The sequence below is a fragment of the Crotalus tigris genome, unplaced genomic scaffold (assembly GCF_016545835.1).
Source record: "Crotalus tigris isolate CLP2741 ecotype Arizona unplaced genomic scaffold, ASM1654583v1 scf7180000021566.449902, whole genome shotgun sequence".
NCBI classification, from domain to species: Eukaryota; Metazoa; Chordata; class Lepidosauria; order Squamata; family Viperidae; genus Crotalus; species Crotalus tigris.
Window position 1 is genome coordinate 418,524 of NW_024098568.1, and position 25,379 is coordinate 443,902.

Here is a 25,379-nt window from a genome sequence, read left to right on the forward strand (position 1 = left end):
TTTGAATTGTCTAAATTATTTTATTTGTGGCAGATTGTCCAGCTGACAGTTTCCCTCACCCTGATTTTGCCCCCAAATTGAAATTCAAAAGCTGAGCTATACACTAACAGAAAGGAATGGAAGACCTTTCCGACTAAATACTTATATTTAATTTCCTCTCCATTCGGAGATGGACCATTATTATTATTTTTTTAATCCCACATAGTACAGAGTTATGGTCCCTCCTTCTGAGATGGTTTGCCAAGAAAGCATTTATTACAAGTGCGGAAACTAATCATCAACATCATCATCATCGTTAATAATCCCAATAGCTACCAGGTAGATTGTTCCTTCCCCGTTTTAAGTGATTTGACACCGTGAATTCTTCTCCTTGAAATGAACTTGCAGAGTACAGATGCGAAAGGCAATTTTCCTTACAAAAGTGATTCTGCAGGATGTAGGATTAAGGCCCCCTTGATTAAGAGGTTGCTGGTTTAGTGCTTTGAAGATGCTTCTGAGGTTCAGCTGACCCAAAAGAAGCTGGAGCCATGAGGTGGGATGCTCTCCAAACAGCGGAGGAAGGTCCCTCCAATCTGGCCAGTTTAGGGAGCCTCACCACCATCTGCTCCAGCTTCCTCTCTTCAGATCCCCCAGTAAGGCATAAAGACCCTTCCTCCCCTTACATAAACGTCCGGCATCATCCCATAAGGAGTTTGTACCATTTTCACGCTGTTCCGCCCATACATCTCCCATTCGTAGTCTATCAGCTGCTTCCAGAAACCCACGTTCGGCCGTATCACCGGGCGCCTGGATTTGACCCAGTTGTAGGCCTCGTACAGGGTGACGTTTTGGTACTTCATCAGGTAAGCGATGCACAGCGTGGCCGACCGGCTCACCCCGGCCGCACAGTGGACCAAAGTGACGCCGTTCTTCCGAGCCACGCTTTGGATCTTGTCTGCCACGCCGTCAAAGTAAAGAGAAATGGGGGCGCTGGGTATATCGGCCACGGGCACCCGGACATACTCAAAGTCAGGGAAGTTTTGGTTCGGAAGTTCGACGGTGGCATTGATAATGCAGGTGATCCCGCGGGATAAGAGCAGCTGGCAGTTGGAGGCAACGCTGCCTTTGCTGAGGTACAGGAAGGGGGTGATTTGGGCAATGCCAGCCATCGTCCCTTCGGAGTAAAAGCGAGGTGTTAAGAGAGTTCGTGGGAGCATGTAGTGTCTTCGTGCTGTCATGGGAATGATGCCCGCTGCTCAGATTTTCACGCTAGATGGATTCTCTGGGATCCTTCTTTTTTCGTCTTCTTGGTAATGTGCCACACGTGTTTTCCTTCACCTGCCAAATGCAGAGAAAGACCGACTTTTAGTTTTAGTGGGAAAACAGCCATAGCCTGGTTTATCTGACAATGCTGGCTAATTTTACGATTTATTTACTTCTTTTAAGGTGACCAACTTTTTTACAATGAAAAGGAGGACACAAATAAATTGAAGAAAAAAAATTGTAAATAAAAAAAACATTTTATTCGCTGCAACAATAATACAGACAACTTGCATGTGCAAAGTTTGCCAGCCAGGTGTTTTGGTGTGCTTAGCAGCAATTCCTATTGGCTTTCAAAAACCAATAGGAGTAGCACAGCTCATGCAAAAGTTGAAAAAAAAACATCAAAAAAAGGTGCCGGAACACCAATCTGAGCGTTCTATGAGTGGAAAAAAAGCCCTGCAGATTAGTCTTCAAATATTGAAAAGGAGGACATGAAGAAGGACACTTTTTGAGGGAGGACAGAACTTACAAAAGGAGGACTGTCCTCCCTAAAGGAGGACGGTTGGTCACCTTACTTTATATCCTGCCAGCAGGGAACATAGCCAACACACCTTCCTCTTCCTATTTTCTCCACAACAACAATCCTGTGAGGTGGGCTGGGCTGAGAGAGAATGACAGACCCAAAATCATCTAGTCAGTTTTCATGGTTAAGGGGAGGGGGGGACTAGAACTCACTGCATCCCGATAATTGGACCAAAATCACCAAACCAACTTTCACACCTAGGGTAGGACTAGAACTCCCAGTCTTTTGGTGATTTGCCCAAAGTCACCCAGGTGGCTTTCATGCCTAAGGCAGGACTTGAACTCACAATCTCCTGCTTGCTAGCCTGGTGCTTAACCACTAGACCAGGGGTAAGCAACCTTGGACTTCAACTCCCAGAATTCCTGAGCCAACATGCCTCAGCATGGAAACCTCTCCCTTTCTCCTCAGCATGGCTGGCTCAGGAATTCTGGGAGCTGAAGTCCACGAGTCATAAAAGAGCCAAGGTTGCCTACCCATGCCCTAGACCAAACTGGCTCTCTTGCAAAATATGTAAGGTCCTGTGGCAACTGGAAACGACTGGAAAAGTAGTCCTACTAGAAGCCCACACTTGATCTGGGGTAGTACAGATAGTTCTCACCTTACAACCGGACACTTAGAGGTTCTTCAAAGTTACAACAGACTTCCAAAAGCTACTTGTGACAAACATCCCTGGTCACATGATTACATTTTGGGTGCTTGGCAACCAGCTCACCTGCCATTTACAGTATCCCAGGGTCATGTGACCATAGTTTTCAATGTTTTTCTGCCATTGACTTCTGATTTCTGGCCAAAAAAAGTCCATTGAATAAAATGGATTTGTAAATGACCGTGGTGTTTGCCTAGCAACTGCCACAAAATTGATCGTAAAATCAGGTGTAGTCACATGGTGATCTGCTTAACAACCGCAGTGACTTAAGACCTTAATTCCAGGCTCAGTTATGGTTGTAAGTCAAGGACCACATGTCAAAGTAGAAGGGAACCCATACAGGCTGCAGGTAGTCCTCAACTTACGACCCGCAATTTAGTCCAAAATTTCCATCGCTAAGGAAGACAGAGACTTCCCCCCCATTTTATGACCTTTTTTGCCACAGATGTTAAGTGACTCATTGCAGTTGTTAAGTGAATAACCCGATTATTAAGTGAATCTAGCTTCCTCATTGACTGTGCTTGTCAGGAATTCACAAAAAGCAATCACATGACCCTGGGACAATGCAACTGTCATAAATAGGAGTCAATTGCCAAGCATCTGAATTTTGATCATGTGACCTAGGGGATACTGCAACGGTCGTGTCAAAAACAGTCACAATTCACTTTTTTCAGTGATGTTGTAACTTCAAACTGTCACTCAATGAATGATTTTAAGTGGAGAACTACCTGTTCTAGTTTCTTCACTCTTTTCCATTGGTGTGAATCTGAATTATTTCCCCCAGCCTCATTTAAGCCAATCCTGAGCCATAAAAAACAAAAAAGCATCCTTTAGCGCTCGCTGATTTTGGGGGATGATCCTTCCACTATTTTCATCACTTTCCTACTTTCTGCTACTCTCAGGGTCTTCCCAAGGCTGCTGCTATCGTCTCATTTCCCAATGATTATATTTAGAAGCCAGTTTTGTCAGCAATAAAGTGATCAAAATAAGGAAATATCTATTTCGGAATAAACAAAGATAGAGCAGATTCGGGCTAATAATTTACCGTCCTCTTCCCCAGCTCCCCACTGTTCTCTTTCATTGTCTTAATGTACGGACCTTTCAGCTTTTCTCAAAGAAAAACAAGATGCTATTTTTATCCAGAACACATCATCAGCCGCGGCTACCGTCCTGCTGTGCACTGCCACAAGACTGACCCGTCTGTCTCTGCTCAGTTTTTTTAATTTGTTCTCTCTGAACACATTTGTTCTTTTAACTTAAAGGGACACCAGGAAAAAGATTAGTGTAAGGCAAGGGTAAGGCAACTTTAAGACTTGTGGACTTCAACTCCCAGAATTCCCCAGCCAGTATGAAATCCACAGGTCTTAAAGTTGCCAAGGTTGGGATGTCCTTGGTGTAAGACAAAGGGGTTGACCCTACTGAAAATATCTTAATATCTTTCAGTAAAAGACAAACGCCTTCATGGATTACTGCCTTGTCATGCCGAAGGGGCTTGTGTAACTCAAGGAATCTATGAGCTATGCCGTGCAGGGCCACTCAAGACAGACAGGTCATAGCAGAGAGTTATGACAAAATGTGATCCATTGGAGAAGGAAATGGCAACCTACTCCAGTATCTTTGCCATGAAAACCCCATGGACAGTACCAAGGTTTTCCCAGTTGCAATGTGTGGCTATGAAAGTTGGACCATAAGAAAGGCTGAGCGCCAAAGAATGGAGGCCTTTGAACTATGGTGCTGGAGAAGACTCCTGCGAGTCCCCTGGACTGCAAGGTATTCAAACTGGTCAGTCCTAGAAGAGATCAACCCTGACTGCTCTTTAGAAGGCCAGATCCTGAAGTTGAAACTCAAGTACTTTGGCCACCTAATGAGAAGGAAGGACTCACTGGAGAAGAGCCTGATGCTGGGAAAGATGGAGGACAATAGAAGAAGGGGACAACAGAGAATGAGGTGGCTGGATGGAGTCACTGAAGCAGTAGGCGTGAATTTAAATGGACTCCAGAAGATGGTAGAGGACAGGAAGGCCTGGAGGAATGTTGTCCATGGGGTCGCGATGGGTCAGACATGATTTTGCAACTAACAACAACAAAAAGACAAAGGCCGCTCTTTCAAAGACAAGCAAAGTCCACATTGTGGACAGAGAGGACCGCTGTTTTGAAAGAGGGGTCAAAGAGGCCACCTATGTCAAAACTGAACAGCCCTCTCTCAATAGAGGGGGAGGGATACGAGATGTCATCTATCTCCAGTCTACAACACAGTCCTTTCAGCAGTTCCAGGAAGGCTCCACACCCATTTGCACCACTCAGGTAACCTTGAGAACACAAGTAAACCTCCAAATGGCCTCAAGGACTCTCTAAAAGCATGCAAATGACCAGCTGTCTGCAAGGAGTATAAATCCTTCCATTCCCCACCATCCAGTCAGAGCTGAAGAAGCTTCTTGGATGAGAAGCGAAACGTCTTCAAAGGAAAAACAAGAAAGTTGCCCCCTGAAAAAGCATCTTTGGGACAACTTTCAGTATCTACTGAGGGAAAATTGACAAGCTGTTTATCCACTGTGATTATCCTGTTAACAAAGCATTCCCTGAAAAGAGAAAGGATTATAGGATTTTAAGGTAGCTTGAAGGGTTTCCTTTCAGGTAATTTCAGCTGTGATGCTCTTTAGCTCATCTGCCAAAGAAATTCCTAAGCCAGGTGATTTTGATATCTCAATACTGTACCTGTTGGATTTCTGTTTTTCATGCAACTGCTACTGTAGAAACTAAAAACTCATCCGGTATTTATTTGAGGCTAACTGGATCAGATCTATTCAAATGTTTGCGCTGATAAGAAGGTGCTTCACATTTTTGTTAAGGCTCCAAATCTTGATAGTTAATTAAGTCAATGTCATATGGTAAGGTGACCAACTTTTTTACAATGAAAAGGAGGACACAAATAAATTGAAGAAAAAAATATCGTAAATAAAAGAAACCATTTTTTTCATTGCATCAATAATATAGATAACTTGCATGTGCAAAGTTTGCCGGCTGGGTGTTTTGGCGCGCTCAGCAGCAATTCCTATTGGCTTTGGAAAGCCAATAGTGGGAGTAGCACAGCTCATGCAAAAGTTGGAAAAAAAAACATCAAAAAAAGGTGCCGGAATGCCGTTCTGAGCGTTCTATGAGGGAAAAAAAGCCCTGCAGATTAGTCTTCAAATATCGAAAAGGAAGACATGAAGGAGGACACTTTTTGAGGGAGGACAGAACTTACAAAAGGAGGACTGTCCTCCCTAAAGGAGTACGGTTGGTCACCTTACATATGGACAGTCATTAAACCATGATTGGGAGGATCCAGGCTAAATCATGATTTTATGAATGGTCCTTTCTCCTCTGGGGATTTATTTTGATTTTGCTATGCACGCTGTCCACATAACCAGCTGGCTAAGAAGAATCTGAAATAAATCCTCATTTCTGAAGTTAGGAGACCTCAGGGGTCTTCATGTGGATCAAAAGCCCCAGATACAAAGGAACTTATTTCACCTTACAAGAATTAGGATAGATTTGGAAGGGACTCCTGAATTGATAATGTGCTTATTTAAAGTTAAATTTGATGATGGTCTTGTAATTGCATAAAGCTGTAAAACAGGTTTAGGATTATTAGAAATTTAAGTTAGAAACAGACTATTTTAAAATATAAGCTATTTGAGGGAAAGAGAGAGGGAATGTTTGATGTATTGATTAAGTTATCTATATATGTTTTGTTTTTGGATTCGTGACTACCCCTGTACCACGGTGTGTCTCGAGCACGTTGTCTTAAAAATTAAAAATCAATAAAATTTGTTGTTGTTTTTTTTAAAAAAAGACCCAGATGGCAGCTTTACTTCTTCGCTGCTTCTTGACTTTTCTGATCACTCTCCCAGATACCTCAGGATAACCCCTTTGCTTATGCTTCTAAATCAGGGGTCTAAACTTGGCCCTTTTATGACTAGTGGACTTCAACTCCCAGAATTTTTCAGCCAGTATACCTGGCTGAGGTATTCTGGGAGTTGAAGTCCACAAGTCATAAAAGGGCCAAGTTTGAAGACCCCTGTTCTAAATCAATGTTTGGCCATTTTAAGTTAAGGGGACTTCAACTCTGAGAATTTCTCATGCTGGCGAGGGAATTCTGGAAGTTCACACATTTGAAAGCTGCTAAAATTGAGAAACACTGCTCCAGAATTATAACTGATCTGTTTAAGCCTGTTGCATGAACACAGCCCAAATTGTGGAGGGTTTAGTTTTCATTATGGATTGCATGCCACACATGAAGGCCACCAGCACTGCTTCTAGGGAGGTAAAAAGATGAAAGCAACTTCACACAGCCACATCACCAGCCTCCCCTTCTTCTATTTGCATACAAAAAAATACAGGTAGCCCTTGACTTACAACCACAATTCAGCCCAAAATTTCCATTGCTAAGCAAAACAGTTGTTACATGATTTTTGCCCCATTTTATGACATTTCTTGTTAAGTGAATCACTGCAGTTGTTAAGTTAGTAACATGGTTGTTAAGTGAACCTGGCTTCCCCATTGACTTTGCTTGTCAGAAGGTCGCAAAAGGGGATCACATGACCAAATTTTGATCATATGGGGGTATTGCAACAGTCATTAAGTGTGAAAAACAGTCATAAGTCGCTTTTTTCCAGTGCCGTTGTAACTTTAGTGAACGGTCACTAAACAAATTATTGTAAGTTGAGGACCACCTGTTCAAAGAAACAGTTGATAGCATCACAGCAGAGCTGGAAATGGCAAGAACTGAAACCAAGATCATCTGGAGAAAATGCTGAATGTTGGGCTATGAGGTGACTACATGCAAACAGTTTTAAAAATGAATAAAGTTAACGATGACAAAATGATACAGCATGTAGAGCAAGAGGTTTGAACATTAAATAAATAAGATTTCCACTTATCCTTCATCAACAAATGGCAAAATCACCACCTGTTAGGTGGAACTAGAACTCACAGTCTCCTAGTGATTGGCTCAAAATCACCCAGCTGGTTTTCATGCCCAAGGCAGGATTAGAATTCACAATCTCTTGGTGATTGGCCCAAAGTAAGAAATGCAAAGAGGAGCAACTGATTAAGAACAAGATGATTAAGGGTCTGGAGGCAAAAATATATAAAGAACGGTTGCAGAAATTGGTTATGACCAGTCTAGTGAAAAGAAGGACTAGAGCTGTGGTGGCGAACCTATGGCACGCGTGCCACAGGTGGCACTCAGAGCACTCTCTGTGGGCACACATGCCATCGTCCCAGTCCTAGGCCTTCAGCTGGGTTTTATAAAAACCTTTTCGCTTTAGGCCTCCGCCACCATGTGCAAAAAAAAAAAAGTTTCAGTCAATTTCAACCTCACGGGAAAAAAAAAGATCTTGCAAAGTTGGAATTGATTGATTGAACTTTTTAGTCCCACCCAGTCTGCCGTTACCACTGCAGCCATGCCCACCCAATGGGCCATGCCTACCCGGCACCCGACGATACATAAGTGGGTTTTGGGTTGCAGTTTGGGCACTCAGTCTCTAAAAGATTTGCCATCACTGGACTAGGGGGTGACATGGTAGCAGTATCCCAATATTTGAGGTGGCTGCCACAAAGAAGAGGGAGTCAAGCTATTTTCCAAAGCACCTGAAGGCAGGACAAGAAACAACGGATGCAAACTAATTAAGGAGAGAAGCAACCTAGAACTAAGGACAAATTTTCTGATAGTGAGAACAACCAACCAGTGAAACAGCTTGCCTTCTGAAGTTGTGGGCACTTCATCACTGGAGGTTTTTAAGAAGAGACTGGACAGCCACCCATCTGAAATGGTATACGGTCTCCTGCTTGAGCAGGGGGTTGGACTAGAAGACCTCCAAGGTCCCTTCCAGCTCTATTTTGATTGAAGTTGCCCAGCTGGCTTTCATGTCTAAGACAGGACTAGAATTCACAGTCTCCTGTTTTTCTAGCCTCGTACCTTCCCCACTAGACCAAACTGTCTCCCACTTGCAGCTCCACGATTTGCCGTTACAAAACACACAATGTTTTTGACTGCTCACAGACACACACACTCCACAAATCTATTGTGTGGCTTAGGCTGTGTGTCTCCTTTGTTTGATGCAATTTGATCCAGAGAGCGTCACTGGGTACAGCTTTGCCTCTGAGGAGAAACATTTTAGCCTGAGCATATGAGACTTGGGATCTATGCCAGAATGAACCAAATGCTACCCCTGGGATTAGCAGGGATAGAAATAAACCCCAAACAACAGAATGAGCATCTTTCATTATATTTATCTTTCACACGCTTGCTACAACAACAACAACACGAAGTGAGAAAAATCTGCAGACTTTTAAAATAGCAAATGGATAAAAATGACTGCATTTGGTTAGCTTCTGAGGCTGGCAATTATCCTTAGAACAGTGTTTTTTTTTAAACTTGGCAATTTTAAGATGTGTGGACTTCAACTCCCAGAATTCCTCAAGCCAGGGCACTAGTTAGAGAACTGTGGGAATTGAAGTACACATTTTTAAATTTACTAAGTTTGAAACATGCTGTCCTAGAACATGGAGATTAAGGTGCACTGATGATGTTACCTGGTTGGGTAATGAAATGTCCGCAAGAAAACAACCAAGCTCAGAGAGCACCAAGGACCTCACATGGAGATTAGTTTTCCATATAGCCCAATGGGCCTGGGTTTCCTGGAGTTATACTTCCCATTATCCCTAGACAGCCTGTCTTAAGTCAAGAAAAGCAGATCGTGGCTACTTTTAATTCCATCATGCCCTGCAATTAACTTAGAGATTTCTATGTCCCATAGCAGTGTTTCTTAACCTTGGCAACTCTGAAATGAGTGGACATCAATGACCAGAATTCTCCAGCCAGCATACTTGGAATACCTGTGCAAAGAAATCAATCCATACTCCTGTGCAAGGGCAGTTCAGTTGTTCTATCAAACTAATTTTAGAAAGGGGAAAGAAAAACTTTTTGAAGTGCATTCAACCGGTATTCTTCAAAATCCAAGCCCTAACTATCACAGTTTTCCTATCCGTCCAATCAAGGGATCTTGGAGGTCTTCTAGTCCAACCCCTGTTCAAGCAGGGGAACTTATACCATTTCAGACAAGTGACTGTCCAGTCTCTTCTTAAAAACCTCCAACGATGAAGCACCTACAATGTCTGAAGGCAAAGTATTCCACCGGTTAATTGTCCTCACTGTCAGGAAGTTTCTCCTTAGTTTCAGGTTGTTTCTCTCCTTGATTAGTTTCCACCCATTACTTCTTAACCTGCCCTCTGGTGCTTTGGAAAATAAGTTGATCCCCCTCTTCTTTGTGGCAGTCCCTCAAATACTGGATGACTGCTATCATGTCATCCCTGGTCCTTCTTTTCATTAGACTGGACATATCCAAATCCTGCAACCGTTCTTCAAATGTTTTAGTCTCCAAGCCTTTAATCATCTTAGTTGCTCTTCTTTGCACTTTTTCCAAAGTCTCAACATCTTTTGTGTAATGTGGTGACCAAAACTGACTGCAGTATTCTAGTTCTGGCCTTCAGTTTTGGTCAATCAAGGAGAGAACCAAACCTAAAACTAAGGAGAAATTTCCTGCAATTAGAACAATTAATCAGTGGAACGACTTGCCTCCAGAAGTTGTGGGTGCTCCAACACTGGAGGTTTTTAATAAGAGATTGAATTACAATTTGTCTGAAATGGTATAGGGTTTCTTGCTTGAGTAGGGGGTTGGACTAGAAGACCTCCAAGGTCCCTTCCATCTCTGTTATTCTGCGTGATAACTCTGCCTTATGCCACCTGTACTTTAGATTACTCATCCCAGAGAAAATCCATCTAACGTAATCACTGAGAGTTGATACCAACTCCCAGGCACTTACTCAATCAATCAATCAACTTGTTATTATTGCCCATTGATTCCCTAAGGATACATCCATGAAATTAATGAAGTCTAGCTTGACATGAAGATTTTACTAATTTACCTGGAATGTTTCAGGATGTAGAAGGACCTAGCTAGGCACAGGAAATAAAAATTTAGAAGACAATGGCAAATCATTTCTACACTACAGGCAGTCCTTGACTTATGACAATTGAATCCAAAATCTCTGTTGCTAAGCAAAGTAGTTGTTGAGTTTTGCTCTATTTATGACCTTTTTGTCACAGTGAATCATTGCAGTTATTAAGTGAATCATGCACTTCCAGTGGGCCGTTCTGGGCCTGGGAGGCCTTCCCGGCTCAGAACGGACTTCCGGAAGTGGCATCCATGCACTTCCAGTGGCCTGATCTGAGCCTTGCAAAAAAAAGGGCTAGGGCATCGCCGGTTTGCTGAAGTCAACAAAAAATTAGCTACCAGTTCTACTGAACCGGGTGAACCATCTGAATCCTACCATTGGTTGCGCCAGACCTGTCCCAGTCGGCCCCCCTCAGGAAAGTAAGACTCTTGAATCCATTGAATTGAATCAAAAGAACTTTTACTGAGAGAAACTGGATGCAGTAAAGTCAGGCAGAATCTGAAGGTCCTGCACAAAGCATAAAACCATCCTTTTGGTTTCCCAATCCAACCCCCCCCCCAACCAGCCCACTGGCAGCCAATGTGATGCCAAGAAGATGTTTTGAGAATGCTGAGGTGCCAGGCAGATAACAGTTCACTCTCAGGGTGCGACAGCCTTGGAACCTGGTGAGAACCAGCTGAGAAGGAGTCCGTCCCATCTCCAAAGACAGTCCCCCTCCCTAATTCCCAAGCGAACAGCAGAAGCGGGAAAATCCCAAGTACACCATCCCGCCTTCTCCCTAAGCACAATGGCAGGACACCAGAATACAAATGGTGCACCTGACAGATTGTGAGGACTAGCTGTGTTCCCAAAAACTCCTGTAGGAAAGTATTTACCAACTCTTTAGAACTTTGAGATTCTCCTATTGCTCTGTTGGGTGCTACTACTTAATCAAACTTTTGATCTGAAAATAAGCAGAATCAGACTTGTTAGGAGGCACCAGGAAATGTAGACTAGACTGATAGATAAATAAACATCTGGAAGAAGTCAGTGGCAGATCATACTGTTGCTAAAACAAAGGATGCTTTCAACAAAAGTCAGAGCTGACTCAATGGGCCTCTTTAACCTTCACCCTGTGATAAATGTCAGTTCCTCTGTAAGGAAACTAAAGCTATCCTTTTTTTAAAAAAAAAAAGGTAGATAAGAAGGAAAATGATACTTGTTTGTGATGCCTCTGGGCTCCGAATCAGCAGTTTTCCTGCACTTGCAGATTCCAGACATTTTGGACTACAAATCCCATCATCCTCTGGGAGATCTGGAGGTTGAATTGCCTAATTAGGGAGTAGCTCTACCTACATCTTCCCCTTTATGGGAGTAGCTCTATCTACATCAGTGGTTCTCAATCTGTGGGTCGGGACCCCATTTGGGGTCGAACGACCATTTCACAGGGGTCTCCAAACAACGCAGTCCGCCCTTTTTTTCCCCCTTTTCCTTAGCTGTGCTACTCCCTTTTATTCTATTGGCTTTTGAAAGCCAATAGAATAGACTCTCTTGAATAGAGTCTAATTCTATTGGCTTTCAAAAGCCAATAGGAATTGTCCAGGCTGTCTCTGCTCTGCTGAGCCCGCCAAAAGTCCCATTCTGCAAACAGTGCTGCACCAGTTGAGTAGTCCTTGACTTACGACCGGTTGAGTAGTCCTTGACTTACGACCGGTTGGGGGTCACGGCATTAAAAAGGTTGAGAACCACTGATCTACATCTTCCCCTTTATCTCTCCCAACTAGATATAACCAAACCCCCAATAAATTGAAATATTTACTTATGTCCATTAAAAAAAACCCTTGTTCCTGGTTTTTGAGGGATGTATTGCCAACTGAAGATGGTGAAAGTGGAGCCAATGACCATGGCAAAGACCAAGAAACTAATAAGTAGACCAGTTCCTTGGAACCTCTCTGGATAAGGAGAGGACGGGAGATTGCCCACATGTGCTCCAGGTGGCTATTCCTTGAACTCAGACCACAGGACAGCAGTTTTATATAGGGTTTGAGCATCAGGAGGTGATAGGATTAGCCATATTGTTTACAACCTCCGTGGAAGTTTATAAAGGACACTAACATCACAAACTTGACTTTCTAATCACTTTTGGAAATTGCCTATTAACAGTTCTAAAGCTATTAGAGACTTTCAGAACTACAGCTTGAAAAGTGAGTTAGTTGTTGAGTCTATCTTCAGTTACGAACAACGAAATAAATAATTATAGGCTTAAGAATTTAAGGAATTTGAAATAAAGAGCAAAAAGCTAAATAAGACTGTGTAAGAAAATTATAAATGGATTGAGGGTCCAGATCAATATGGAATATTGACTTTTACTATAAGATTTTGGAATTAGCTCTAAACAAATATCAGCAATTTCTCATTGGAAACAAACTTATTTTGGTCATCCTGGCAATTACAAGTCATAACAAAATATAAGTGATGATTTTAGAAACTGGACACTATAGGGAACTAAAGATTTTAAGCAGGGGAAAAAAATAGAAGCCTGATGTCAAGTAATATTGGAACTTGCAAAATGATATAAAACAATGTAACACCAGTAATATTAAAGGAAATTTTTGAAGGAGGGAGCTACTGATGTTACTATCTACAATACATCAGTAAAACCAACGAGTACCAAGAAAACCGAGTGACTCACTACGTGACCCATTACTTTGGCCAGAAGAAATAGCAAATCATGAGGCAGCCAACATCAGCAAGTTCTTCCTTGTGCATTGACTACCAGGAGAAATACGAGTGCCAGGACAAGATTTTGGCTTCAAAACATGTTGAACACTGAAACTGACAAGTTTTAAAGCTGTTGAGTGCTGTATCAATACTGCCAATAATGAGAAGAGAAAGAAGAGAACAGAAGAGAACAGAAGAGAAGAGAAGAGAAAAGTTGGAAGGGACCTTGGAGGTCATCTAGTCCAACCCCCTGCTCAGGCAGGAACCCTACACCATTTCAGACAAATGGCTGTCCAGTCTCTTCTTAAAAACTTCCAGTGTTGGAGCATTCACTGCTTCTGGAGGCAGGTTGTTCCACTGGTTAATTGTTCTCACTGTTAGGAAATTTCTCCTTAGTTCTAGGTTGCTTCTCTTCTTAATCAGTTTCCATCTCTTGCTTCTTGTCCTACCCTCAGGTGCTTTGGAGAATAGCTTGACTCTCTCTTGACAACTACAATGATTCACTTAACAACTGTGGCAAAAACGGTGATATTTTCAAATACTGAGACTCTAGAAAGAGTGCAGAGTGCAGAGAAGAGCAACGATGAAGTGACTACATACAAACAGTTCTAAAAATGAATACAGTTAATGATGGCAACATAATACAGCATGTATGGGTTTGTATAGAGAAAGAGGTTTGAACATCAAATAAATAGGATTTCCACTTATCCTTCATCAACAAATGGAAAAATCACCACCTATAAGGTGACCAGATGCCTTTTCAAAAAACATCTTTTGGGGATAACCATGGCCTGGAATGGCTGAGAATCTCCGTAGACAAATTCAAGTTTAATTCTCACGAAGCGCTAACGCACCCCACTCCAGTTTCCAATTTGCCACCCGAAGCTCCAAAATAAGGAACGTTTTAAGATTTAACATGTATTACATGTCAGCACATAAAAATACTTTATTAAGCAATAGTATATTAAATTTATTAAACGTATATACTGATTTGCTTTTCTAAGCAAATCATTCTTATAATTCAGGAGGAACTTCCCAGACTAAGCTGCCCTGAAACTAATTAACGAGATTTAAGTTCATTATTATAATTAATTCCCTTCGTGGTATTTCTCATGAGTAATTCACTTAATAAACAAAATAGCAATTTTGAAATGGCATTAAAAACAAACTTTGAATTTCAACAGCATTCAAATAATTCAAAATCTGAATTAAAATGGCTTCTATTAAATTTAATTAAAGTCTGAATTAAAGTTCTTTTCTGCATCTCCAACAGACCCCAAAAAATGGAGCAGTAGAATAAGATATTTACTTTCAAAGGAGCACTACATTTTAATCTCAAATAAGGAGCAGTTGTTTAATAATGGAAAAGATATTCCTATGAGCTGATTTAGTTATTAGAAGAACTGTGGCAATTTTCAGTGGATTCAAACAACTCGCTGACCCCTAAATTTTGGTTTTAAGAAGACAGTGGCTCCATTCTGATAACACTGCATTAATCCAACGTCCAAGTTCATTCAAGGAAGAAGGTTTGTATAGGTTGACCTTGACTTATGACTACAATTCGGACCGCAACTCCCATCGCTAAATGAAGCAGTTGTTAAGTGAGTCCTGCCCAATTCTGCACCCATTTTTGCCACTCACTATGGTTGTTAAATGAATCATGCAGTTGTTAAGTGAGTAATCATAATTATAATAATGTTGGAAGGGACCTTGGAGATCACCTAGTCCAACCCCCTGCTCAGGCAGGAAACCCTATACCATTTCAGACAAATGGCTGCCTGTCTCTTCTTAAAGACTTCCAGTGTTGGAGCATTCACAGCTTCTGGAGGCAGGTTGTTCCACTGGTTAATTGTTCTAACTGTCAGGGTGTTTCTTCTTAGTTCTAGGTTGCTTCTCTCCTTGATTAGTTTCCATCCGTTGCTTCTTGTCCTTCCTTCAGGCACTTTGGAGAATATCTTGACTCCCTCTTCTTTGGGGCAGCCCCTGAAATACTGGAACACTACTATCATGTCCCCCTCATCCTTCTCTTCATTAAACTGGATATACCAAATTCCAGCAACCGTTCCTTATATGTTTTAGCCTCTAGTCCCCTGATCATCTTTGTTGCTCTTCTCTGTACTCTTTCCGGCTTCCCCCATTGACTCTACTTGATAGAAGCCAGCTGGGAAGGTCACTAATGGGAATCACGTGACCCTGGGACTCTGCAACCGTCATAAGTGCATGATCACCTAACCACAAGGATGTTACAACAATTGTAAACAGATAGTCCTCAACTTACAACCACAATTGAGCCCAAAATCTGTGGTGCTAACCAAGACAATTGTTAAGTGAATTTTGCCCCATTTTATGACCTTTCTTGCCATAGTTCTTAAATGAATCACTGCAGTTGTTAAGTTAGTAATACAGTTATTAAGTGAATCTGGCTTCCCCATTAACTTTGCTTGTTAGAAGATTGCAAAAGGTGATCACATGACTCCCAGGGACAATGCAGCCATCATAAATATGAATCAGCTGCCAAGTACCCAAATTTTGATCACATCACCATGGAGATGTTGCAATGGTCGTAAGTGTGAAAAACCGTCTTAAGCCAATTTTTCAGTGCCATTGTAACCTCAAATGGCCACTAAACAAATGGTTGTAAGTCAAGGACTACCTGTATATACATTTCACTTTTTCTATAAGCCAGGGGTTGCTTTGCTGATTGCTAATTTCTCTTTTATCTACACCAGTGTTTCTCAATTGTGGCAACTTGAAGATGCGTGGACTTCAATTCCCAGAATTCCCCAGCCTGCAGGTTGAGAAACACTGAATGAAAGTGAAGGATTCTTGGAGTTGGAGTGGGGGAAAAAGCTCTTTTGTTAGCGGAGGGCATTGAAAGACTTATCTGTGGGCTTAGTAATTCCCATGGCCACATCTATGTTTCTGCTTTAAATATTTTCTCAGGGTATTACAGAAAAGTGGTTGCAGATGACACTAATAAATCCTGGGATTTCCCACTCCTGTACTATCGATACCTGTTTTTCTCTGAAAATAAGACCAGGCCTTATATTAATTTTTGCCCCAAAAGACATATTAGGGCAGTGGTGGTGAACCTATGGCACGGGTGCCAGAGGTGGCACTCGGAGCCCTCTCTGTGGGCACACACACCGTCGCTCTAGCCCCGCCTCCTCCCATGGCTCCCTCCTCACCAGCAGCCCCCCTGGAGGACAGTTGCTCCCGGGCGCAGCCCATATGAAGCAACGCAGCCAAGGACATGGTAGCCGGGCAGTGGGGACAAGACTCCGCCCTTGCACCCCATCGCATGCAGATGATGCTGCGGGGCATGGGTGGAGGGTATGGCCACCATGGCGCTGCTGGGCTGCCTGGGTGATCTGTGGCAGGCTGTGGAGATGGTGGTGGTCCAGCGGGCAGGGCAGAGCGGGGACGGAGGTGGGGGGGCAGTTTTGGGGCACTCAGTATCTAAAAGGTTCGCTATCACTGTATTAGGGCTGTATTTTCTAGTTAGATCTTATTTTCAGGGAAATAGGATATTATTATAATGTCTAATAATGTAATGTTTGATTGTGGTGAGCCACCTACAGTCATTGTGAGTGGGTGGCATACAAAATTAAACACCCTTGGCATTGACAAAATCACCATTAGTCAATTGCAGAAGGCAGCTTTAGTCATACCTTTAACACCATGAAACATCAACATCTGCCTGTCCCAAGTCCTTGAGAAGGACTCATAAAACTGCCAGATCCAGCCTGAACATCTAGCTGACTGTGTGACAAACCATAATAACAACAACTGGGGCACCATTTGAACACCATCAGCACTGACAAAATCCCCGTCAGTCAATTGCAAAAGTTACTCAGAATAGCTTACCTTCTGCAATAATACATCCAACATCATAAAACATCAATATCTGAATATTCCAAGTTCTTGGGAAGGAATCAACAGGTGAATAAAACTGCCAAATCCTATCTGAACATCTGGCTTACTATGCAATGAACCAATAATAATAGCAGCAACAACAAAAAGTATAGCTCACAACGGCTGCAGACTTAACCAATATGGATTAGACCACCCATCTTAAAGCATGGTGGCTGGGGAATTCTGGGAGTTGAAGTCCACAAAGTATGTAGACCAGGGATTCCTGGGAGTGACGTTTGCATATCTTAAAGCCTGTTGGCTTTAAAGGGCGTTGAAGTCCACACAGCTTAAAGTTTCCAAGACTGAAAAGCACTTAAGATGGAGCATCCATCTGCTGAACGATGCTGCGATGAGATGTCTAATTACATCATTATTCATTAAACAAATGTACCCTGAATCGGATATTATACTGTGGCTGAAAAATACATCTCTTTCTTCCACTGTCATTAAAAAGGGGGAAAGTCTACTTTGACTCAGCTCTTGATGACCTCATCACCACGTCCTTTTCTAAACAATAATATGGAAATGTTTTGTCTTCTTCCAGGATGTTTTTACACTTCCCATTCTAGCCTACAGGCCTGGGATTTCCTGGGTACAATAATTCACACTTCGCAAGGAAAATGCCACCTGTCCAAAAGCTGCACCACAAAGCTTTTTCTCTGCCTTCTATCATAAGAGCGAGCAAAATCCATCACATTTGATTTCTACTCAGTTTCCCATTTTTCCAGTCTTCCATTCAATCCCTTGTGATAGATAAATAAGATGCATGTTTTTTTTAAAAAAAGGTTTATGCAAACATGTGCACATATCAGAGGAACGATTGGCCTCCAGAAGTTGTGGGTGTTCCAACACTGGAGGTTTTTAAAAAGAGACTGGACAGTCATTTGTTTGAAATGGTCCTTGACTTATGACCACAGTTGAACGCAAAATTTCCATTCCTAAGCAACACAGTTGTTAAGAGAGTTTGGGCCCATTTGGAAAAAATGGCCAAATCCAGCCTGAACATCTGGCTGACCGTGTGACAAACCATAATAGCAACAACTGAAGCACCACTTGAACCCCATCGGCATTGACCAAATCCCCATCAGTCAATTGCAAAAGGCAGCTTTACTCAGAACAGCTGACATTCTGCCCCAATATATCCAACATCACAAAACACCAACATCTGTCTATCCCAGGTCCTTGGGAAGAATTCAACAGGTGGATAAAAATACCAACTTTTCTTGCCACAGTTGTTAAGTGAATCACTGCAGTTGTTAAGTTAGTAACCTGGTTATAAAGTAAATCTGGCTTCCGCATTGACTGTGCTTGTCAGAAGGTTGCAAAAGGGGATCACGTGATCCTGGGCACTGCAACCGTCATAAATATGAATCAATTGCCCAGTGTCTGAATTTTGATCACGTGACCATGGGGATGCTGCAATGGTCATAAGTGTGAAAAAGAGTCATAAGTCCCTTTTTTTCACTGCCATTGTAACTTCAGACGGTCACTAAACAAACTGTTTTAAGTTGAGGACTACCTGTGTAGGGTTTCCTGCTTCAGCAAGGGGTTGGACTAGAAGACCTCCAAGGTCCCATCCAACTCTGTTATTCTATGTTTCTGTTATATGCTTCTCCACATCATTCCAAGGATGGGCATTTTGCCTTCAGTGGCAAAAGACTGCGGCCACATCTTTTCCGAAAATTATTTGCATTGATGCAATGCTCATTTTAAGACCACAATTGGAGCTTTCTAAGCAAGATGGGTACCTTTTTTTGGCCACGTTTTTCAAACAACTCACTGCAGTTGTTAAGTAAAACATGTGGTTGTTACACAAATCCAAAGGTGGCAAATGGCCATTGCGTGACCCCGGGACGTGTGGCTGTTGTAAATACAAGCCAATTGTCAATCATCTAATTTTTGATCACGTGACTGTGGGGATGCTGCAACAGTTGTTAAGAGTGAGACAGGTCGCAAGTCACTTTTTCAGCTCTGTTGTAACGGTTGCTAAACGAATGGTTGTAAGTCGAGGACCACTTGAGCTGGCTTTGATTGCCAGCCTAAACACAGAGCCTCCTTTTAAAAACTGAATCAGTTTTGGAAGCAATAATTGAATGGAGAAGCAGGATAGCAATAGAGTAAATCACTCTTTCTCAATCTTGGCCATTTTAAGATGTGTGGACTTCAATTCCCAGAACTCATGCAGGCTGGGGGATTCTGGGAGTTGAAGTCCACACACCTCAAAGTGGTCAAATCTCAGAAACATTTGCAGTAAATGAGATGTGTCTATTGAAAGTCTTCAAGCCACAGTCTTGCATCTTCCAATCCTGTTATTCCAGATGCTGGGGCCAGCTGGGACTCTCCAGATGTTGTAGACTCCACATCCCATTAGCCCAGGCCAGTGATTGAAGGGATTGTAATCCTAAACAGCCCCAAAGGAATGAGTTGAGTGTCTCTAATCAAAATAACCCAGAACACGCCAAAACCGTCAGTGTAGAATGAAATGACTTTGATCACATCACCATGGAGATGTTGCAATGGTCGTAAGTGTGAAAAACGGTCTTAAGCCAATTCAAAGTCATGAAATGACTTTGAGCATGAAAGTGGAGATGCATGGAATGACTTTGAGCCAGTCATTCTTTCTCATCCCAGCCTACTCTGTTGGGTTGTTTTGAGGGGGAAAAAAAAACAAGAAGAGGGAGCTCTGTGTACAGTGCCTCAAGCTTCTGAATGGAAGATAGGATATAAAATGTAGGAAAAAATATTTTAAGATGTTCCATCCTTGGTGTTCCTAATTTCCTGATATCCTGGGTTTGATTCCTCTTTAGTTGGATTCTCACACTGAAAGAAACCCTAATGAATCCGGCCTGGCTTCATGAACCTAGTCATCCTGGCTTGTAAACCATAGTTTGTGTGACTTAGCACCAGGATCGACCTCATCGTGGCTTAACGGCTCCTTTCTCCAAACACAACACGGTTTAACACAATGCATCAATTCCACCTTCTTCCTTTCGACTCTCGATAAAATGTTTTTTCCCCCTTCCCATCTTTCTCTCCCATCTTTGTCCCTCTAAAAACGAGAAGACTGACTTTTTATTTACAGGATAGCTCTGAAAAATCAGCCATCGTTATGGGAAAAAAAACAAAAACAAAAAACAAGCCGCCTATATTTTGGGCGAGGGGGCTTCCATCTTCGGGAGGAAATGCTGGCTATTGAAAAGTTTGTCGAGAGATTGAGGAGTGGGGAGGGGGGGGACACAACAACAACAGCAACAACAACAATACACCGTTCCGCAGCTACCCAAATCAGTCACAAACAGCACATCATCTGCGTTGTCTCGACTAAGGCGAAAAAAAAGAAGAGGCGGAAGAAAACAAAACAAAACAGAGTGGATTGGAAGCCGGGGCGGAGAGAAAAAATATATATATCCAGCATCTCCCAAACGCCGTGCTCCGTCCCTTAATTTTGTTTAAAAAGGTCCTATATAGTTTAATTTTCATTCTCTCTTCCTTTACCCAAGGCTGAGAAATTCGATCTGGCTTAAAGCGTCGCTGCTTTTCCGCTGTTTTTTTTCCCCTCAAAAAAAGTCCTCGCAAGGTAAGGAACGGCACCTCGCAGCTTCCACCGACTTTATTAGTGCTTGAAAGGACTCTTTGGGGGGGAACCCACGCCCCAAAGCAGGCTCGAAATAGTCCCCCCCTTATCACCCAGAGGGCACCCCCCCGAAAAAAACAACCCCTGGCTCCCCCACCCAATAAAACTCACGACAAAGAAACGAGCACGAATAAAAACTGCAGAGCAAAGGCTTCATTCTCCATCCCCCCCAAAAAACAATACCTAGATCCTTGCTATGGGAAGCCTAGCCAGTTTCACACCAAGTCCTGTTACTTTAATTCCCCCCCCCCCAAAAAAATCCCAACCGCATCTCATTTTGTGCAACCTTCAGAGCAAACGATGGGGAGGAGAGGTCAGTGGGATCACCGACAGCTGGATGGTGTTTGCACCTGAGAAACATTAAGCTCCCATCCCTCAAAACAAAACAAAAAACAACCCACCCACCTCCTCTTCCTCCTTCTAGTCTACACTACTTCGACTCCCAGCACCACTTCCCAAAGCAGCTGCTTCTGGAGCAAATCGCCACACTTGTCAACAACAATGTGCACAGTTTCGCCTTGCTTTCCGTGCGGCTGTCTCTTCTCTTCACCCCCTGCCTTGCAAAGAGGTGGACTTTGTTCTAGCTAGCGTGCCTGGTTTGGGGTTCCCCTTTTCACAGGACACTCTTCCCTCTCCAGTCCCTGGCCACCCCATGCCTTACCGATCCTGGAGATGCACTGGGCCAAAGGTGCTGGTGTGCCTTCTGGCTCCCTGCAAGGGCTTATGAATGGCTGGACGCCTCTGGTCTTAGCGAGCACTTGGGAATGTGCTTTGGGTTGGCCCTGGCAGCTGACAGCTCACCTCCCAGGCTCCGCCTCCTCTCGCCGCTCTGAATGTGTTTGTGAGTGTGGGTATGTGTCTGAACTACCCGGGGGTTACTAAGAGACGGCTGTTTGCGCTCAACCTGGCAAACCGCCACGGCAGTAGCAACAGCCGCGTGGAAACATGAAGAGGATGAGTCAAAGGGAGTTGAGGGATGTTTTTGACCAATCTGAGCAAGGTTGGCGCTTCCCATCTCGGCAAGGCCTCCATCTGAAGCCACCTTGGCCGGGGCTTGGCAAGTGTGTGTGGCCAAGGCCCTGAGACACCCCCTCCCCCCCAAGTAGTGAAGTCATCCAGGTCCCCTGAGTTTTGACAGAATATTAGTCAGGTGGGGGTTTGGTCTTCAGAGAAGGGAAGGGCCAATCAAAGATGTAAGAACATCCTTTGTCTGCTTGATGGTGGTGGAGGTACATGTTAGCCCCCCTCTTCCTTCCTTCCTTCCTTCCTTCCTTCCTTCCTTCCTTCCTTCCTTCCTTCCTTCCTTCCTTCCTTCCTTCCTTCCTTCCTTCCTTTAAAACTTGAAGGGCTGCCACAAGGAAGAGGGGGACAGCTTATTTACCAAAGCACCTGTAGGCAGGACAAGAAACAATGGATGGAAACTAACCAAGAAGAGAAGCAACCTGGAATTAAGGAGAGGATTCCTAACAATGAGAACAATTAACCAGTGAAGCAAATTGCTTTGGAAATTGTGGGTGCCCCAACACTGGAGGCTTTTAAGAAGAGACTGGCCAGCCATCTATCAGAAATAGTATATAGGTCTCCTGCAAGAGTAGGAGATTGGACTAGATGACCTCCAAGGTCCCTTCCACCTCTATTACTGTTCCTGAGGTGGTGGAGTTAAGCTGCTGAATACAGGTAAGCAGCAGGCAGGAGTCCCCCACTCTCCCAAATCCAGGCATTACCCCCCCCCCCTAGATCCAACCCACTTGTCTTGCAGGATAGAGATGGAAGAGATGCTAAAATAATCCCCCCAGATAGGAAGGCCAACAAAATGACGGTGTGACCAGATTCATTCAGGATCCTAGATTCAACTTTGTTTCCTCTTTTCCCAGGTTGTCACCCCCACCCCACCCCAAAACAGACACCCCAAATCATTCAGTACAGGGAGACCTCAACTGGTTGACCACAATTGAACCCAACATTTCTGTTGCTAAGCCAGAGAGGTGTTATGTGAGTTTTGCCCCCTTTACTACCACAGTTGTTAAGTGAATCACTGCAGTGGTTAATTTAGTAATGTTGTTAAGTGAATCTGGCTTCCACATTGACTTCTGTAACCAGAAAGTCACAAAAGGGAATTACATGACCCCGGGACATATGAGCTAGTTGTCAAGCAGCTGAATGACCACGGGGATGCTGCGACGGTCGTAAGTGTGAACAACGGTCATAAATCACTTTTTTCGATGCCTTTGTAACTTTGAACGGTCACCAAATGAGCTGTTGTAATTCGAGGACTTCTTCTATTTGTGGCACTTTTAACATGCTGAGACCTTGGGGAGATATTTGGGGGTGCTCCCTATTGGTTTTTTTTTTTTTTTGGCTCATTCACAATTTTGGGGCCTTCTCTCTGCTTCCTGTTAACGTCTCCTAAATGGATTGTGCCACAATTGACATCCTCAAAGAGAACAGATTCACTATTATTGTATAAGACGTGGTGAAACTCATGTCTACTGGTGAAACTTTATATATTTTACTCTTGGTTAATCATCACTCTGAAAGGGTTTTGCGGACGAAGAAAAGGAACATAGGAGCTATTAAAATAATAGTGCAGCTTGGAAAAATCTGGATTTTGTAATCCCAGGAGGGCTGCAGAGAGGTGGAGAATGGCTGACTTCAGTGAGAAAGAAAAATTCCCACAGAAATAAGAAAATGTTGCACAGATACCTTGTGGGGAGACCAAAGTCTCTGAGGCCTAGTGATTGGAGTCAGGGAGAGGCTTTCCAAGGCAAGGAGAAAATGTAAACTCTGAAAAATGGATACCAAGATCACCTCTGCTTCCCGCCCCCCAAATAGTGGCATTTAAAAGGCCAGGCAGCTCCTTTGTGCTGTAATCCTCCTTTAACAACTGCCTCCTTTAGTGACCATTTGCACGATGGTTATGAAATATTAACTTTAGGGCCAATCCTTATATTTGCAACCTTCACAACTCTGTAAACCAAAGGAAAGCTGAAGCAAAATCATAAGTAGAGGCATTGTTTCACTTAGCAACTTGTTCACTTTGCAATGGTGGGGAACTTCTTCCCTTAACAACTGAGTTGCTGGTCCCAATTGTGGTGTCATGGCTCCGACAGCTAAAACTCTTCAAAGAACTTCGAGGCATTTATTACCTTAAAGAATCTTTATTGGAGTAGCATAGCTTTGGCACTAACGTAGTTGAAGCCAAAAATCTGAATTCCCCTCCCCTGAATACATAGTATCAAAGCACAATTCCCTCCTCTAATTTACAGTCATAAATCACATTCCCCAATTAGTTTGAAATGCAGACTTTCCCTCCATTACACCCTCCTGCCATTTCTTATCATCTCTTATTTCAAAAGCCCCGAATTCACACACTATAACAATACTGTTATGTATAACTAACTCCCATCACATTCCTCTTCCCCCCTCCTCCCCAGTATCATCCAATTGTAAGAGCAAAGCATAAGAAGGTTGCATCTCTATATGTTGTCAAAGCAAGAACATCCAATGTTAGCAGCATTGACATGTGGAGCTAAACAAGGACTACCCATATACACCTGCAAATATTTTTCAGGAAGAGCTTAGCATAATGTTGAGGTGCATCAGTCATTTTGCAATCAGGGTAGAATTTAATTTCCCACCTAAGGCCTCAGAGGAATTGCACAATTCTTATTTCTCAAAAGTTGTATAGAAAAGAGATATCGCTTGAAAAAAAAATCTCTCCTTGTTTTCAGTGGTTGTTTTGCAACTGGAGTGGGAGGGGGGAAAAAAGTATTTTCTTGGCTGTCTCTCGGTAACTTCTGCTTAAGGAAAAGACATTTGACCATTTCTTAAATATGTTTTCAGTTAAGTCAGAGAGCAAAACAATAAGAGTTGGATGGGAGGTCTTCTAGACCATCCCCCTTGCTCAAGGCAGGAAACTTTATACTATTTCAGACAAAGGGCTGTCAATCTCTTCCTAAAAATCTCCAGTGTTGGAACACCCACAGCTTCTGGGGCCAAGCTGTTCCACTGATTAATTCTTCTCACTATCAGGAAAACTCTCCTTAGTTCTAGGTTGGTTGTCTCCTCTTAAATCAATTATTTTCTCTTTTCTCCCCTACAACAGGGGTCCCCAACCCCTGGACCGGTATCGGGCTGCAGCATGCAGCACAAACAAGCAAAGTCCCATCTGCGGAATGCAGACAGCACACAAAACCACGGCCCCTCTGGTCCATGGAAACATCTCTCTCCACGGAACCGGTCCCCGGTGCCCAAAAGGTTGGGGACCTCTGCTCTACAATAAGTAAAACCACACATTCTATTCAATGTCACCACTGTGTGGTGGCGCAGTGGTTAGAATGCAGTATGGCAGGCTAATTTTGTCGACTGCCAGCAGTTCGATTCTCACTAGCTCAAAATTGACTCAGCCTTCCATCCTTCCGAGGTCGGTAAAAGGAGGACCCAGATGGTTGCGGGGGGGGGGGGGGGCAATAGGCTGACTCTGTAAAGTGCTTAAGGAGAGGGCTGTAAAACACTATGCAGTGGTATATAAGTCTAATTGCTATTGCTATCTTTTCAGGATTTTGAAGAGGCCAATTGTGTCTAGTGAGCTTTCTTTTCTTAGGCTAAACATAATTAGTTCCATCAAAACTGCATTTTGTAGCTCTTAATTTCTAACCT

General features: G+C 43.1%; 1 protein-coding gene across 1 annotated transcript; it reads right to left on the minus strand.

Moving 5' to 3' along the window:
* On the minus strand, window positions 1-21,535 carry DUSP14 (dual specificity phosphatase 14). Its single transcript, XM_039318815.1, has 2 exons — window positions 21,382-21,535; window positions 1-1,317 (listed from the first exon to the last, which is right to left on the minus strand). Exon 2 carries the CDS (start codon window positions 1,215-1,217, stop codon window positions 621-623), a length of 597 nt encoding a protein of 198 aa, XP_039174749.1. The 5' UTR covers window positions 1,218-1,317; window positions 21,382-21,535; the 3' UTR covers window positions 1-620.
* Window positions 21,536-25,379: the final 3,844 nt, after the last annotated feature.

Excerpts from the sequence above, each read along its gene's own strand:
- DUSP14 (XM_039318815.1), bottom strand. The coding sequence starts at position 1,217 with ATGACAGCACGAAGACACTACATGCTCCCACGAACTCTCTTAACACCT.